We start from the raw sequence: 16748 nt of genomic DNA on the forward strand, positions 1-16748 counted from the left end.
TACCTTTACGAACATTTAATCCCTTATGAGCTTATAATAGTCTACTAACAATTACTGTGCGCTAGTTTATCAGTACACTGAGTCACAAGTGCCATCTCAGCCACAACAGCAGACACCCAAAGGATAACGGGCAATCAAAAGTAATGTGTGTGGTTTATCAGCAGTGCTGCTGTGGCACTTACCAGTTAATCGAAGTAAAGGTTCGGGAGCAGTAAACATAATTTCTTCCATCATATCATCTGCCTGGCACACACGCACACACACACACACACACACACACACACACACACACACACACACACACACACACACACACACACACACACACAAACCAAACCAAAAGGTAAAAAAGGAGAAAAGGAGTAAGGGCCACAAGTAAATCATAATTGCAACTTTATTGACAGTTTGGATTACAAAGTTGTTCTGCATTAAATTTATTACAGTACAAATCAGGAACAGAAATAGAAGGCCACACACTAGAGCTGAAGGAGAAAAAAATCAAAAAAATTAAAATGGCTTCTCAAGAAGAAGCATGAGGGACTGGAGACCAAAAAAAAAAAAAAAACATTGGGGGAGAGGGAAAACAACAGCAGAATAGTAGCCGAGGATGGAGAGAACTGAAATTATCAAACACAATCCTTCATAGAAGGAGAGAATACAGACCTTCAGTATCTTCAGGTAATTCTGCAAAGAATAACTGTCACATCATGGGAGGAGGGGAGGAGAGTAGAGTGTTGTAAAGCAGGATAACCAAAACATTTCATCTACTGACATGATCTCCCAACTGACGAGGGGTCTTCTCAGGTCAGGTGTGAAACCAGTTATTTCAGCTCAGTGACTGCCGTTATTTAGGTCTTAACAATGCTGCAGAAGACATAATGTGGCCAAACTGAATCTGCCAACGCTCAAATCAAGACAAAATAATAAATCGAAGGTTAATGCGTGGAGATGAAACAGACCCAGAAATAAATCTCCAGGAATAAATCTCTAGGAATTGGGGGGTTGAAAGGTTTTGGAGGTGGCAAGCATAGCTCGCACTTTGGCCATCAGATCCTGAAAACAGAAAGAAAGACAAAGGGAGAAAGAGAGATAAGTTTAATGTACTACGTATCTGCACACATATATTTGGACAAATAAAAATGAACTTGAAAGACGCTGCCAAGAATGTGGGCGAGTTGTTAAACACCTGTGGGAATGGTAACACCACTGAATGGGGTGTAAGAGCAACTACATACACAGTGAGGTCTTGAAGAGTATTTACATCAGAGTGGGTGTGCTGGCTCTAAAGCCTGCACCAACTGATTATCAAGTTATTGCCAATAAACTTCTTCATTCTTTGTTTTGGTTTGACTTAAATCCATCTATTCATTCCACTCCAACATCAATAAAGAGCTGCTTTCAAGAAATCCAAACGAAAATCAGCAACTGAGCTGTGGACCAACACAGCACACTGAAAGTACTGAAGCAAAAAACACAGAAAATCTTATTTCGAAGCAAGTGACAAATCATATTACAACTCCTATATTAATATACATTACTTAATTATTACTGTCAATAAACTACTTCCTGCAGTGAAAAAGCGCTGCTTGTAATGTTGCTCCCATTGGTTATCAGCTCCCCAGTGTGCAGCTTTCAGAAGTGTTTAACTCATTGTTATGTTTGCCTCTGCCTGTATGGCTGTGCCCCCCCTCCCTCCCCTCAAAGAACAAGTGTGGCAGACAGAGACCCAGATGCTTCGCCCAAGAGTTCACATCTCCACCACCTCATGTTTAAGGTCCTGCCCTCAATCCATCAGGAATTCCTCAATGCATATTTAAACATAAGGTGTACTTTAAGCAGTTAGAATTGACCCCCACCTCAAAACCACACATCTACAGGCACCTATCTGCTCAGTGGCAAACAGTAAATGCATTATTTCAGTACATCCATCACAGTAAACCCAAAATTACTGGCTCATGGTTGTTTGCAAATCAAATTACAGTTTACATCCAGCTCTGTCCAGACTTATATATAAGCTTGTGGTGGACTACAATGATTCACATATGGATGTTGTTGCAAAGAAGCTAAAAATTCTAAAATGTGGATGATTCAGTATTTGACCAAATGTGAAATATGGTCACAGTATGCCCTTAGTTTTATGGTGCTGAATAATAATCACTATAACATGTTTTGTGACATCACAGAGACCTTTTGACCACTAAAATCTAACTGGTTCATCCACCGGTTAGAGTCGTCGTTGGTGGCCAATCTGAAGGAATCTGAAGTGCTCCTGGGATATTGCGTTCATGACGATGCCCCTGAAAACATAATGCCCCTGGCCATGGCCATCGCCAGCACGAGGGCTTAAAAAAAACACTATAATTTTCAGAAAGCTGCATTTGCAAAAAATGAGCATAGAGCCACACAGGGAACTATACAGTGAAATGCAGGAAATGCATGAAATTGAGATCTGCCAGACTGCAAAATAGCATTTGTTCCCTCTTCAGGTAAAAATGGAAATTTTGCTGACCAGGGGGCAAATGCTTGTATTGCTGAATAGGAAGTGTTAATTTGCATCCCAAGAGTGACTCATACACGCATGGACAAATACCCACCCTTGAGCTCTCCTGACAGATGAGACAAATTAACAGCTGTAATCACAGAGGGAAGGAGCTGTCACATCAAATCACTCAAAAGGCTGTTTCTCTCTAAACCCTGGTGTATCGGAATACACACAGACACACAAACACAACCACACACAAAGGAAGCATTCACAGGATTTGACAAACAAACAATGCGCCAACTTATTATCAGCTGAGTAGAAAGTTAGTCAGACTACTGTTGAATGCTTGTTGTCTGCAAGTGGCAAATTAAAGTGTGGGGGGAAAAAATTGTACTGCATGAACAAACCATCCCAAGTTACAACTGGCTACATAGTACTGCAAAGAAGCCCCCCCCCCACAAACACAGCAGCAATAAACAATACACAGGATGTTAACCTAAATATTCCTTATATGATTTGATGTTTTATAAAACATACAGCAAATGAAAAGACTGCATCTGAAAACACTTTAATGATCCCAACCCACTACTGGCTGTGAAACAATGTACTCCACACCGATCTGTTATCGCAACACAGTCAGTCAGCAGCGGGATATTAAAATCTGATGAGGTATATTTTACCCTTGGAGGTCCTGTAATTGGACGTTCTCTTATTATGTCATTAATTCAAGGGGAGATTTAAATTATCAGCCCTGTCTTGGAAGTAAACACACTGTGCAGACCGAGTGCTGGATGTAAAAGGCCTGTGGTAACAGGCAACAGACGGCCAACCTGATTATTCTCTGCAGCTTTTAGCCTTTTGCAGCCTTAAGTCTGCAATCGCGTCACTTAAAGAATGCTGATTTTTACAATTACATATATATTGTATTTTCTTTAATATGGCTTTCCCACATAAAAAAAGATTTAAACAAGTCTATAAAGGGCTGGAAGCGCAGATTTATTGGAATGGTAAGAGTAGTTAACACATGTTGATAGCCAGCCAAGTTTGTGACGCAACAGATCTAGCTCGCCAGGTATATATTTGAATGTCAAATCTTTGGGAAGTGCAAAGACATCTCCCCTTTTCAAAAGAGAAAGGTGAAAACACCTCTTTGGAGATGAACATTGGACATAGACAGAGAAACATTTCAGTGGAGATGATTTGATACTATAGCATTCACAGGGAAGGATGCAGTGTGTAATGTCACTTCACCTATATATCCTTGAGTGAATTTACATGCGCAGCAGTAACCTGGTTACTTTAAATCAGAGTATACATGCTACAGACGTGTAAGCAGATTTGTCCCTTACCCCTGAGATGAATCTGCTTACGAACACAGGAAGAAAATAAAGAACTATAAGTGACTGTAAACAAATAGTCACGCATCAACGCATATGAGAGCTGCTTTACATCAACAGTCAAAGAAAATGAATGTGCCGTTATGTTACATTACATGAAAAGATGTTTATATTACTGCAACAATTTCACAACAAAGTTCCATGATTTTTCCAGAACTTGGAAGAATTGTAATAATTCCATTCCTTTTCCAAACCTGGAAAACAAGATTTGGAAAATTCCAAGCTTTTCATGACTGTGGGAGCAGTAAAAAAGAGAAAGAGAAGATAAGGAGACAGACAACAGGAGAGCAACGACAAACAGGAGGAAAAGGAGAGACAGGATGAGGCGAATAGCAACCAGGCACCCTCAGGGAAGAAGAGACCATTAGGCAGATGAGGATGTGCTGAATTATTCAAGATGTGTTTGTAAAACATCACAGATGGGGTCTAAGCAGTTAGTGGTTGTGAATCTGCGCATGTTGCAACAGCAGCGAGTTTTCATTTGCCATCTTATGCTGGCATGTTGAGATGAAGGCAGGAGAAGAAACTGTGACACAATGAGAAAAAGATAAAATGTTGAGAAAGAAGAGATATGAAATGTGTGGTTTTGTATCTGTGGCGCATCTGGTGAATAAACACCTGACACACACTCTGTCACTCTATCCGACCCACCCACACCCACACACATGGCCCATGGCGAGAAGGACTACATTCCAAATTCTGCCTAAGTTGTATGAATGTCCACAGAATAGCTGGTGTTGCATCTCCATTCGCACTCTATTGGCCTCAGTTAGAGGGAATCCCAAAGCTCCTTACATTCTGCACTGCAGCCTCTCTGAGTTCAGCGCAACTGGTTTTCTTGTAGCATAACTGTTCCTGTGCTGTGTTTTATACTTTTAGTGTTACATATTTTATTTACAAAATGTTACTGAAGCTACAGTTCACATTTACTGTCAGCACCGACCCAAGGGGCCCTATTCTCCATGATTAATACATTTAGTTGCACACTGGTTGCGTGAGAATCAATACATCAAAATATTTCAACACTTCATGCAACGCAATGACAAGCAGAAATGAAATTACTGATATTTCAGGATCTAATCAAATCTAGGCTAACATAAGCTGAAAATGCAAAAGAAGTGCATGAAATTTAAATAATGAGAAGATTCCAGAAATGTCTTTAAACTTGGAACTGATTTAAGGCTTTTAACAAATCAAGGGAATTGACTTTGAAGTTTTGTCTTGAGGGATATTTCTCCATGTTTCCACAGCAGTCAAAGTATCACAATTTTGCATGAAAGGTCTGGAGAAGAGAGGCGAGACAAGAAGACTTCAGCAAACTGCAGAGACAACCATGTGAGTGTTTTGTCTCAACGCTAACTGATTGAGATGAACATTGGCTTGCTGCTCACATCAATATTGATAGCACTTTGGGGCCTTTTTGCTCAAGAGTACAGAGACACAAACGTCCCACCCGGCGACGTAAAGAGAAATAATTCTACGACTTCTTTTAAAGAAAAAACGAGTCTGCTATTATCTGTCCTGCTTATAGCATTTGGACAATCACACAACACATTTGTCTTCCGGTGCTGATACGTGTGCATGCATCTGATTGAGGTGAATTTCTGAAGGCGGCGTGGCAGCAGCAGTAATTTGAACATTTTAATTTTAAACAGGGAGAAGAGCAGGGAGAATGCACACCAGGGTCAGAGTTTATTGCCGAGGTGGTTGTGAGGGTACACTGTCAGTGATGCGTGTAACACTTATTCAGACAAGGCATCCATTTTATCAAGAGCTCTCACATTCAAATGAGCAACAAAACATTCCACAGTTTAAGTAAACACAGTGCATTCATTAGCTACATTTAATATGTACGCAGAACCCAGTCCTTCAGCTATAGTATAGTTTCTGTGCACTCCTGGTTCCAAAAAAACTCAACAGCAACAAAATATCCTCCTTTTGTTTATGTTCTGGACTGACATCATGCTGCTGCCCTTTTCTGCACATGTGCGGTAAATTTAAGTCAAAGAATCATAAACTGTATCAACAACAAGCACGGTCATGCCATGTTCAGCACCTGAGTCCTCCGGCAACACATCTGTCTTTTTCTGTATTTGCAGCATGTTTGACTTCTGTGTGCTGTGTTTTTCGAGTTGTTTATTTTTCTGTATTTGGTTGGGTTATGGGTATTCACAGCATGTTTCTGTATTTGGTCTTGTTGCATGTGTTTTCAGAACGTAACGTTGGACATTTTCAGAATCTGTCTCTAATGGTTCTTGTTAGACACCTTGGTTCCAATTAAGGGAAATCTTACTGCTACAGGATATAATGATTTTTTTTTTTTTTTTTTTTTTTTTTTAGACAAAAGCGTATGACCAATTTTTTGACTAACAGTTTGGAAAAGACCCAGCCTAATAATGTTTAAACATAATGTCCCCATGCACATGGCAAGGCCTATAAAGAAATGATTTTGGTGTGGAAGAAGCAGACTGGCCCGCAAAAAACCCTGTCCTCAAGTCTGTTCCAACACCTTTAGAATGAATTTTGGAAAGCTGACCGCAAGCCAGGCTTTGTCACCAAACATAAGTAGCAGCCCTCTCTCATGCTCTTGCAGTTCAATGGGATCAAGTCCCTACAGCCAGGCTCCAAAATCTTGTGGAAGCCTTCCCAGAAGAGTGGGGGCTGATGGTTGATGCTCACAGTTTATAGCACTGTTTGGTGCTCATACACTGCTTGTCATGTAGTGGTTTTGTCATTCACAAAACGACTGGATGAGCTACTAGTGTAACAGAAATTCTTGCTGGTGGTGTCCTGTGTAGAAAACCGCAGGACACCAGTTGTGTTCTAAGTCAGTGCCGACAAAAGTCCAGCTGTGTCAGAAACACTTTTATGCAAGCGTTACATTGAATTACTGTTACATCCATCCGTGTGCAACCCACCAGTGCAAAACACAAAGCACCGTCACTCTGAGCAAGTGGCTGCATGCAGAGCCTAGTGTGTGATTGCTGTGTTTAAGACCCAACAGGAGGCCGCGACCACTGCCAGCTCCTTACAACAGCGGAACTGATCCAGTGAAAAACACATCACCACATGCTCTTCTGCAATCTGCAATGACTGAGCTCATGGTCACCTTGGTGGCAGCGGACACTTGTGAACACAAAATTGACCATCTCAGTATGACCAGTTTCTAAGATAATCAGGTGATAATTTTCTCAAGGTTCCTCACTACAAGTGACTCCTTTCAGATATTTTCCACATTGTCGTTGATTATTATAAAAATATTAATAATCACTGTTTTGAGGTTGGATTGGAAAAAAAAATAACCTACTCACAGCCAGCAGCAAAAATACAATACAAAATATTGAAACCTTTGTACAGCTGGTGTCTCACAGAAGGTTTCTGTGAAGAGGAGAGCTTGACTGAGACATTTCAACTTTGGGAAGAACATCTGATTTAATAGGCGCTTTCCACTCATCAGCTAATATTTAACCTCTCTTCCCAAATTATTGGCTATGCCCCCAAAAGGTATGCTTAGTATGCTAAAGTTATAGCATATGGCTACTGGTGGCTTAGAGATATAAAAAAAACAGCTTAAGGAAGCCACTCAGCAGATTGGGCTGCAAACTTCATGGGATAAAGTGAATCTTATTACCTCTCAATCTCGACAACATGTGGTATGAGCTATATTATATTAAGCAGAATATCTTGATAGAATAACAAATGACTTCAACGTAACATTTACCAAGATGGTGCAAGTCAGAAAATAGAGTATATTTTTGCCTGTGAAAATGAACAGCACTTTCCATCTTTCGTCTTTGCACAACGGAAACACAGAACACTCAGTACTCTCAGCATATGATAGGCTGTAGAGTTCAGTAGAGGACAAATTTTGGGATAAAAGCAAAGAACAATACCTGAGTTATTTTGGACTGAACCGAAGATACTATGGATGAGGACACCGCCTTCTCTTTCTCCAGAGAACCACCCCTGTAGAGAGAAGTGATGGAGAGAGGGAGACAAAAAAAAAAGTCAGGATGAGGGGAGCAAGAAGGAGAAAGCCAATCATGTTAACAGGAGAAGCTATACAATATTCATGATATCTTTTTAAATGTTCAAAGTTGGACAGGCATTGAGAGCTGTATAACGGAGAGAAGAGGAAACACACAGATAGGTACGAGAGGGATGGCATGTTATGTACAAAAACTAACCACCACATCAACAATGTCAAACGCATCCAAGTATATAATCGAGCAGACAAACAGCAAAAGCTAGAAAGTCACAGGCCTCAAACTCAACTTCATGGCTCTGTCCAAAGCTTTTAATCTCTCTACCGCCTAACACTTCATAATTCATCAAGGGATTTTTTAAAATAGATAAAAATCATGCGAGTCAAGTCGATTGAACACAACAGGTGACAAGAAACTCCAAAGAAACAGACTGCTGCTGTGTTTTCTGGCTTCCGTCCACTGAAAAAGTGGGACAATGTGCAATATGTGTATCTGGGTATGTTACTAAAGCTTGTGTACTGACCCCCTACATATTTAACTGTTACGGCATGCTTCTCTGGTTCCATCCCTTGCAGGAAGTAAACTACAAAGCTCAAACACACAGAAAGCAGCTCTATTCATCCACAGTTCCTTGGAATGGTTCTGCTCTCTAATAATTGCCTCTCTGAAAAGACAGACCAATTACCACATCAGCAGACGAAAAGAAAAAAAGAATTAAAGACATTAAAGCATTCTTGCCTTATCAAAGGGCATCGCCTGGCTGATACGCAGGTGAGCTTGGATGTTGATGGATAAAAACAATACTTTTAAAAGTATGAAATAGGTTTTTATAAAATATCCGAACTCGAAGCGACGTGCCCCTGAACAAACAAGATTTTGTTTCTTTTTCTCTCTCGTACAAGCAAAAAATGTTTACACAATATGTAATCATTGAAAATGTTTTTGTAGAAAATATGAGACATTTAAAACTTACACTGTTCCACAACTCAAAGATTCACAAACACAAGTTTTATTGCTAAACGCTTTGCTGAATCATTTGGACTGAAAGAAACTGGTATCGATTTACCAGCTATATAGAATGGCTCCTGCAAATCTAACAGCTTATATTTGGAAAATTTCAAAGAGAATTGTGAATAAACAGAGGCGGGATTCAGCACATCATTTATCTGTGATAAGCAGGTTTCATTTTTTAACATCTGCAGTATTAAACTCAAATTGCAGATTTTTTTCCACATTGTGTGCTTTTATTCATGAGCCTTCCAGAGTTATTGCTCTCTTGCAGACAGTAATGTGTGATAACTGATGGGAATCTGACAACTATGGTTCTTCTAAGTCCAAGCATAGAAAAGAGCAAAATTTTCCAAATATAAAAAGGCAAGGCTCAGGCATACCATTGCATTTGGACTGAAGTGTTTCTGTTTTTGTGGTCACGCAGTGTATGTACATGATTTACAAAAGCTAACATGATATGAAGTGGAAAAATGAGATCAGGAGCATGAGGTTATAAATATGTGTGTTTAATTAGGTGCAGTAAATAGCATTTACTGAGGACATTCTAAATGACTGGCATGGATCAAAAAAAGAATCACAACAACGTTCTACCAGGTCCAACGCACACAGGAATCCAAACTTCCAGTGCTAGTGAAATGACTAGTGATGCTGAGATGGCTCTTCTTATTTTCCAATTTCAGGCTCGCAGGAACAGCCTTGAGAAGCCATTGCCCCCTCATAAGCTTGCCTTGTAATGTTTATGGGTTTATGGGTAGAAAAATTCATGGCTTTGGTTAAGAGATAATTTGATGATAATCTGATCTTGAATTTTCTGGAGAGGCGGCACTCAAAAATTGCTGGATTTTCTTTGAGACTTGACCATTTTACAACAGATGCCTTGTCATGAATTACAATGCAAATAAAAAAAAAAAGACGACTCTTAAGATCTCATGATTTAGGACAAAGGAGCACAAAACTTCAAAATAAGGTCTAATTATTATTATTTTTTTTCTTTCCAAATGTCTGCTGTCCAAATGGACATCACCTCCCCCTGCTGGTTTTTAATTGGTTTGGTCACTGTGCTCCACTAATGCAAAAAGTTTGTGTCCCGAGGCACAGCGGTGAAATTCAAAACCCAGTCATTTATACAGCAAACCGAGATGTCCCTGTGCGCTCAGCATATGTCGACCAAACTAAACGAGATTTCAGAGGATATGACTAATATTCACACTACGTGTACAATGGCACCTCATTATGTGAACGCAAATCGTCAATCTGCCTCTACTCTGAAATTCTAGGATATTAAAAGCTTCCCTCATCCCTTAAGGGAAGGGAAAGCTAATGGTTTTATATACTGAACACAACTGATAGACATCAATTTGCTTTTTTTATGAATGAGGAATGAATCCACTGTGTATTTTATTTTTATATATGCTGTGACAATTGCATTGGCTATAACCTGTCTGTCCCGTGAGAGAGAGAAGTGATTTAAAAAAGTCTACACTTTCACTGTCTCTTCTGACAGCACTGAAGAGCTGCATGATGATGAATATAGTTGCTGCATTGTATTTAAAGCTCTTACTACAACGGTGTGCTCCCAACTCAGTTGTGCTCGTTTATGATGATTACACATAGATGAAAGTTAGAATGGCAACAGTCACTGTTTGTTTTTTTTGAGTACTTAAGCTAATGTAAGTTCCATGATATAGTTGAAAAAGCTGTCTCTGCTTCTCTGGATGACTTTTTTTTTTTTTTTTTTTTTTTTTTAGATATATCAGAATCAGAATTCCTTTATTTATCCCTGAAGGGAAATTCTTTTTCGTACAGACATTGCACTTGCAGGATTATATATTATATTGTATTCTATAGTATATAGTACATGCTTTGTTGTTCATATTTCCACTTGAAGGATTTTAGGATGTGTTTGATGAACATAACATTATCTTGACCAAAAAACTTTGGCTGGAAACCCAATAAAGAGCAGAACAAAGTGGCAACATAACTTAGACTATAGGTAGCTCCCACACAGTGAAGAAACTCTGCGCAGTGAATTATCAATGTGACCATTATGAATGAGTGACCCCACAATACTGGGTAAGACTGCATCAAATTAGTACTGCGGGTAACCTGTATGATACAGACTTCATTTTGAATGATATTTTTTCATTCTGAGTATTGCTCTTAGTACAGCCCGATGCACACCACTTCACCATAAGGAGAGATATAAAGTTTGGCAGGACTGCCGTGCCTAGTTAGGGCTGCTAAACTATGATAGGACAATTGTTGTTCAGGTGAAAGGGTTTGAACAAAGTCAGTGCTTTAGACTCCATCACAAAAGTAATAGTAAAAACATGCTTCAAGCAAAGAGTGTTTGTAGTGCTTGTCAAAAGGCTTCAAAGACAGGAAATTAATTGAAAATCATCTTCAGTTTGGCCTTCGACAGGATGTATCAGCACAGTTTTGACAGCTTGCTATAATAACCAACTGCTGAGGTGCTGAACTATTTGATTTGCCTGTTTATTTATGATTCTGTTTGTTTCATGAGAAGACAGAAACTTCTCATGCCTCAAGGCAACAATTTATTGGTCTAAATGAAGCCCACTTTAAAGGAAAAGGAGTGTAAATTGTAAAAATCTTCACAGTTGTCAGCATTAAACTGAAGTCCTCCCAAAAACCTTTGGTTCCTTTTGTGAACAGACTTTCAGTTACACCTGGGAAAGCAATCTAAACGCTTAGCTGGATGACTGACAGGCTTGTAGAGGCTTACCTGCTGTGGGTCAGGCTGGAGGCGGGGCTAGCTGATGGGGACAAAACCCTGCTGGGTGAGGAATATGGGGAGAGAGAGGAACCCACAGTTAGCATCTGTCCTGAGGATGACAAGGAGCTCCTCCTTTTTTCAGAAGGGGACCTGGTAGACAAAAGCAAGTGGAGAACTGCAGGAGCTGAAACATTTCAGATTCAGGCACTAACATCACAGAATACACAATGTATCAAGGGCGGAGAATACTTTCTGAAGGTGGTGCTTGTGTATTCAGCAAAGTCTTACTTGAAATTCATGCAAGTACACACCGACCAGCAGTTTCAGTCGGTGGTTATCTGAGGATTAAGTGTTGTTACGCTAGCTACAGAGACACATCTAAAACGTTGCTCAGTGTATATAGTAGTAAATATATATATACACACACACACACGTCAGTTTGTCACATTAAAGTTCTGCATTGCGACAACCAAATGAATTTACCAAACATTTCAGATTGAGCAAATTATTGTGGCAGTGTTATTGCCCCTCTCTGCTTTGACAGGTATAAAAATCAATGTTTTCAGTATCCAAATAAACCCAGCTGTGTGGAGACCCATGACTCTTCCTCTCACCACAGGCTGATGACACCTGCTATTGAGTTTACCTGGATCTCGAATGCCCCCTGGGCAGACTGGAGCTGCTGCTGGCATGATGGCGCTCTCGCTCTCTTTCCTCACGTCTCCTTTCTGACGAGGGTCCCGTCCTGTCCCTTCTCCCTGGGGAGTGTGAGCGGGATCTGGCCAGACAGGATGACAAAGAAAGTGTAAGATGGAGAAGGCAATAAATTACGGAAGATGGAGCGTGGTAGATGAGGTGATGCATTTGAGATGAAGAACAAGAACAGAAGACGGCGAAATGGGTGTGATAAGACAATGACACAGGTAATGTGCATGAGAAAGAAAGAAAGTCAATCAGAATGGTTTTCCAGGGAATTTAAAAACAAGAAAGTGGATATGAGCAACGTTTGTACTGATTCTATTAGTATATCTGAAGGCCTTAATGTGGCACAATTTACATAATTTAGTTCAGGACCACAGCACAAACACATAGCATCATTCTGTGAGTTATTTTAATTAACATTACATTCCGTGGACTTTAAATGAGTAAACATTGATTTTCTAAATTACCCTGAAAAGAAAACAGAATTAAAAACTTATAGATAATGTAAGAAATTAATTCACTTCTTAGATTTCTTTCCATAAAGGTGCAGGACTACATTGGTGGTCTCCCGTTGGTGAGACAGCACAGACCAGCAGAGTTAATGTCAGCCTGCTCTGGAGTGGCAAAACAAAGCCGTCTGGTCAATATCGTTCACTTAACCCTGACATATAAACAACACAAACAAAGCAGTCCAATCTACCTTTCATCACTTCCTCTCAACCCTTTAACTTTAAGGTGAATTCTCTCTTCAGATGTTCTTCCTCACACATTCTCTTATTCCTCCATCTTATCCCTCTCATTCCTTCCATCCTTTCCTGTCATTCTTCCTCTTTTACCCCTGCAACTGTTTCATTAAACCACTCTTCCTCACTCCTCTTTCAAGAAGAGTGGGAAAAAAAAACAGTAGACAAGAAAGTGTTATTTTCTGATGATATTTTTCTTCATATGGGTGATGTGTGTGCAGTTAAGGTTTAACTGAAGTGGAATATAAAACATAAGTAACAGAAGTAATTTCTATATTGTTAGCAGAGATATTAAAGCCACAGTCATGATGACTTAGATATGTAATGATGTGAAATATTGGAAATTTGAAACACAATTATGTCAGGTTATTGAGTCAATCCCCCAAAATAATGTTGCTTAAATAATTACCACCAGAACAATGTGTTCTTCTGAAGATGACTGTTTCTTTACTCACATCTGTGAAGTTTCACCTAAACACCAGATCATTACTGAAATACAAGAACACTAAAGAACATGGACTGCATGTGTTGGTCTTTGTCATGTTAAAAATAAGGTGAATCTGTTCACAGAAGCCAGTTTAGTTCAAATCTGTAATGTTCTACAAAAGTAGAATACATGAGAAGTGCTTCCTCTGATGTACTCCGTTTGCAGCGACCAACAGCTGAGGCCAGTAAAACCCTGAACTGGAGGGCAGAGCACTGCAAGGACAAAACACTCATTTTCCCTCACTAAAACAGAAAACATGAAATATTTTAGCAAGAAAAATATGGAAATCATAAATTGAGCTGCATCACAAATCAATGTGTAATCAACTCACAGCACCTCAAATCAAACTGAAGAAGCTGAAAGATAAAACTGAATTGAGATTCCCAGCGCTACCACCGACAGTTGAGAGTGACGGCTGTGTCCAAGGTGTCTTACCGGGACCTGCGGGCTCTCCTGTAGGCACTGGGAAGGGAGTGTCTGCTCTTCGACTTCGACTTTGACCTTGATCTGGATCTTGACCTCCGCTTGTGTTTTTTCTTTTTTTTGTCTTTGTCCCTCCCTTTGTTCCTGTCTCTCTCTCCACCTCGATCTCTATCTCTGTCTCTATCTCTATCTCTATCTTTGTGTCGCTCTCTATCTCTGGCTCCTCCTCTGGAGGTGGTGTAGGAGGACGAGGAGGACGGGGCCTCCCGGCTGCGATGGGCTCCTTGTTTCTCCACAGTGGATCTTTGTTCCTGAGGATATGCAGGTGGTGCAGAAGACACTTGAGGAGGTGCAGGATCAGACAGAACAGAGAAAGCTTCTTGCATCTAGAGACAAAAGAGGACAGAATAGGACAGAAAGCAAAAAATATCAATGAAGGCATTGGTCTGACACATTTGGATCTTCTCTATTTAATTGATTTGAGATAAAAGGAAAACAAACAATCTATTGTCAGTCTAACAGTCAGTCGCCCTCTTTTTAAGGGCATGCAATGAATTCCCAAATGGCTGATACCTCTGTACATCTGTGAACAGTCAATACAGGGCCTCATCCACTTACACATGCACAAGGCTGGTTTGTTCACAGAGATTAGAAATCATTTATACAACATCCAGTCTTGTCAATGAGTAATACAACTTGGATGGTAATGAAGAATTAGAAAAAATAACATCGAGTTCAACTAATGTGAGTCGTAGGACAACCAGTCAATACTTTTTCTCAGCTCTCCTGTAGAGAATATAACACTTGCTTTATCAGCTCATCATTTGATTTTTGGTCATTCAGGTTCTTCTTCTAATTCAGTATTTGCAATGTAGGTAAATATTTGTCACATATTTAGGTTAGAAAAATTATACATCAGGAGATTTTAAAAAAAAAAAGGAAAAAGAAAAGTACTATAAGTAACCGTATGTGCATTAAGAAGGGGGATGGGATCATAACCAGCTAGCTTAACCAGCTGATTAAATGCTATGGGCTAAACAACACATTGCAGTCATCTGGTTACACACTGAGTTGCAACTGTCATCTACAAAGCTCCTCTAATTACTCTAACATAGGCCTGACTGCTCATATTAAATTGGCCTAGAGCTGGATTCACACTGAAAGAAGGTTTCAGTCCATCAGTGGATTAAACATGACAATAAATCTTCCAAGGTTGGACTTTATCTTCGAGGGTTAGGTCTTAGATTGCTCCAAGGGTCACCCGCATTACACATATATCTATTCCTGGTACTAATAAGGACATTTGGAGATCAATTGGAATAATTTATATGCTAACATTAACTTAAATGATATGACCGCCCAAAAGATAAGTAATGAATATGGAAGACAGAAAGGAAATTAATGTGTGGTGTGAATCTCCAGTTCAATCACTCTACAGCTTATCCATCTGTTAAAATTTAAAATGAATGGAGCACAAAAAAGAGAGAGAGAGGGGAGGGGCAGAAATAAACAGTGGGGAAGGATGATGATGAAAGAAGGAGGCAAGTAAGGCAAAGGCAGCATGGGCAGGACAGAAAAACAAGAAAGTGTTCATGATATAAGACAATCAATAAGTATCTAAAAACAGGCCTGGAAGTGGAGAGAGGAAGAATATTTATTACTCCTTCCTGTTTGCAGATTATCTGGTGTCTGGGCTAAAAGAGAGATAATGAAATAATAGAGGCTAAGTTTGGCTTAAAATTAGGACTGACACTGGGAAGCTTATCCCAACACTAGGCCAAGAAAATGTCTGCCCTCTCACACCTGCTCTGGCAAGATACAGAAATGTGGACAGGAAGAAAAGAAAAAGTTGGACTGCAGGGAAGAGGAGATGGAAAACTGAGCAGAAGAGATGAGAGGAAGGACACACATTCTGCCAATATATCAAACAGACCAGGACTGATTAGTGAGAAGGCTCCTTTGAGTCTTGGTGACTTTCTTTATACTGAAACAACCTTACATATAATCAGTTTGAAAAATAAACCATTTATTTGGTTAAAAGATAAAGCTTAAAATACCAACAACTGTGTCATGTAGCAAATAACTACTCTTAAAAATATACTACAACTACTAGTCTCATACTATCTTTGGACAGAGTAGAATTTCAACAAGGCTCAAGTCTGTGCTGAGTGCTGTCAGGTTAAAATAAAATCTACAGCAGCACATGAAACATTCAGAGAGAGATTAAACACATATATTGGATTGATTATAATCACTGTGATAAACGTAACAATTATTATCTCTCATCCTCAAAGATAATAAAATCAATTTAATTAGCTGTGAAACACTGTGAATTAGACAGCTTTACACAGTTAATGAGATTCTTCTTATGTCAGATTAGTCTAACAACAAACAAAACAGCTCATATAGTCACAATAATAATCAGAGTATATTCTGTTTCCATACATTGAGATTAAATAAGAATTTAAAAAAAGTCCTAATTTAACTTACATTATAAATTAGGCTAGGCAGCAGAAATAAGGAAATTAAAGAGAAAATATATCAGGAGTTTGACTGTGAGAAGCAGGCAGGCCCCCCTCATGCTCACAATGGCCATTAGCTAAAGCTACGACTGCAAAATCAGTTTGAAAATCCAACACTGATGGCAGCCTGTGAGAGAACCGAGAACAATCCGCTTCATATCATTACTCTCCAGTTCATCGCTGTTCTCAGCAGTGCCGCTGCTTCCCCTCCTGAGCTTTAGGGCTTTCTGTAACTGTCCTGTCATGTCTAAATGAACT

The 16748-nt window shown here is 39.5% G+C and overlaps 1 protein-coding gene across 4 annotated transcripts in view; it reads right to left on the reverse strand.

The window, feature by feature from the left end:
* Positions 1–376: 376 nt before the first annotated feature.
* LOC124051537 (splicing factor SWAP) overlaps positions 377–16748 on the reverse strand; it is a 42173-nt gene continuing 25801 nt past the window's right edge. For 2 of the 4 annotated variants that reach the window (XM_046374996.1, XM_046374999.1), the window contains exons 15-19: positions 13981–14354; positions 12260–12391; positions 11623–11763; positions 7773–7845; positions 377–1053 (exon numbers count right to left, since the gene is read on the reverse strand). In XM_046374996.1, the coding sequence (XP_046230952.1) occupies positions 988–1053; positions 7773–7845; positions 11623–11763; positions 12260–12391; positions 13981–14354 (786 nt within the window). In that variant the 3' untranslated portion in view covers positions 377–987. The remainder of the gene's footprint in view (positions 1054–7772; positions 7846–11622; positions 11764–12259; positions 12392–13980; positions 14355–16748) is intronic. The other 2 variants (XM_046374998.1, XM_046374997.1) reach the window with 2 other exon arrangements.

The sequence above is a fragment of the Scatophagus argus genome, chromosome 20, assembly GCF_020382885.2.
Source record: "Scatophagus argus isolate fScaArg1 chromosome 20, fScaArg1.pri, whole genome shotgun sequence".
Lineage (NCBI taxonomy): Eukaryota > Metazoa > Chordata > Actinopteri > Scatophagidae > Scatophagus > Scatophagus argus.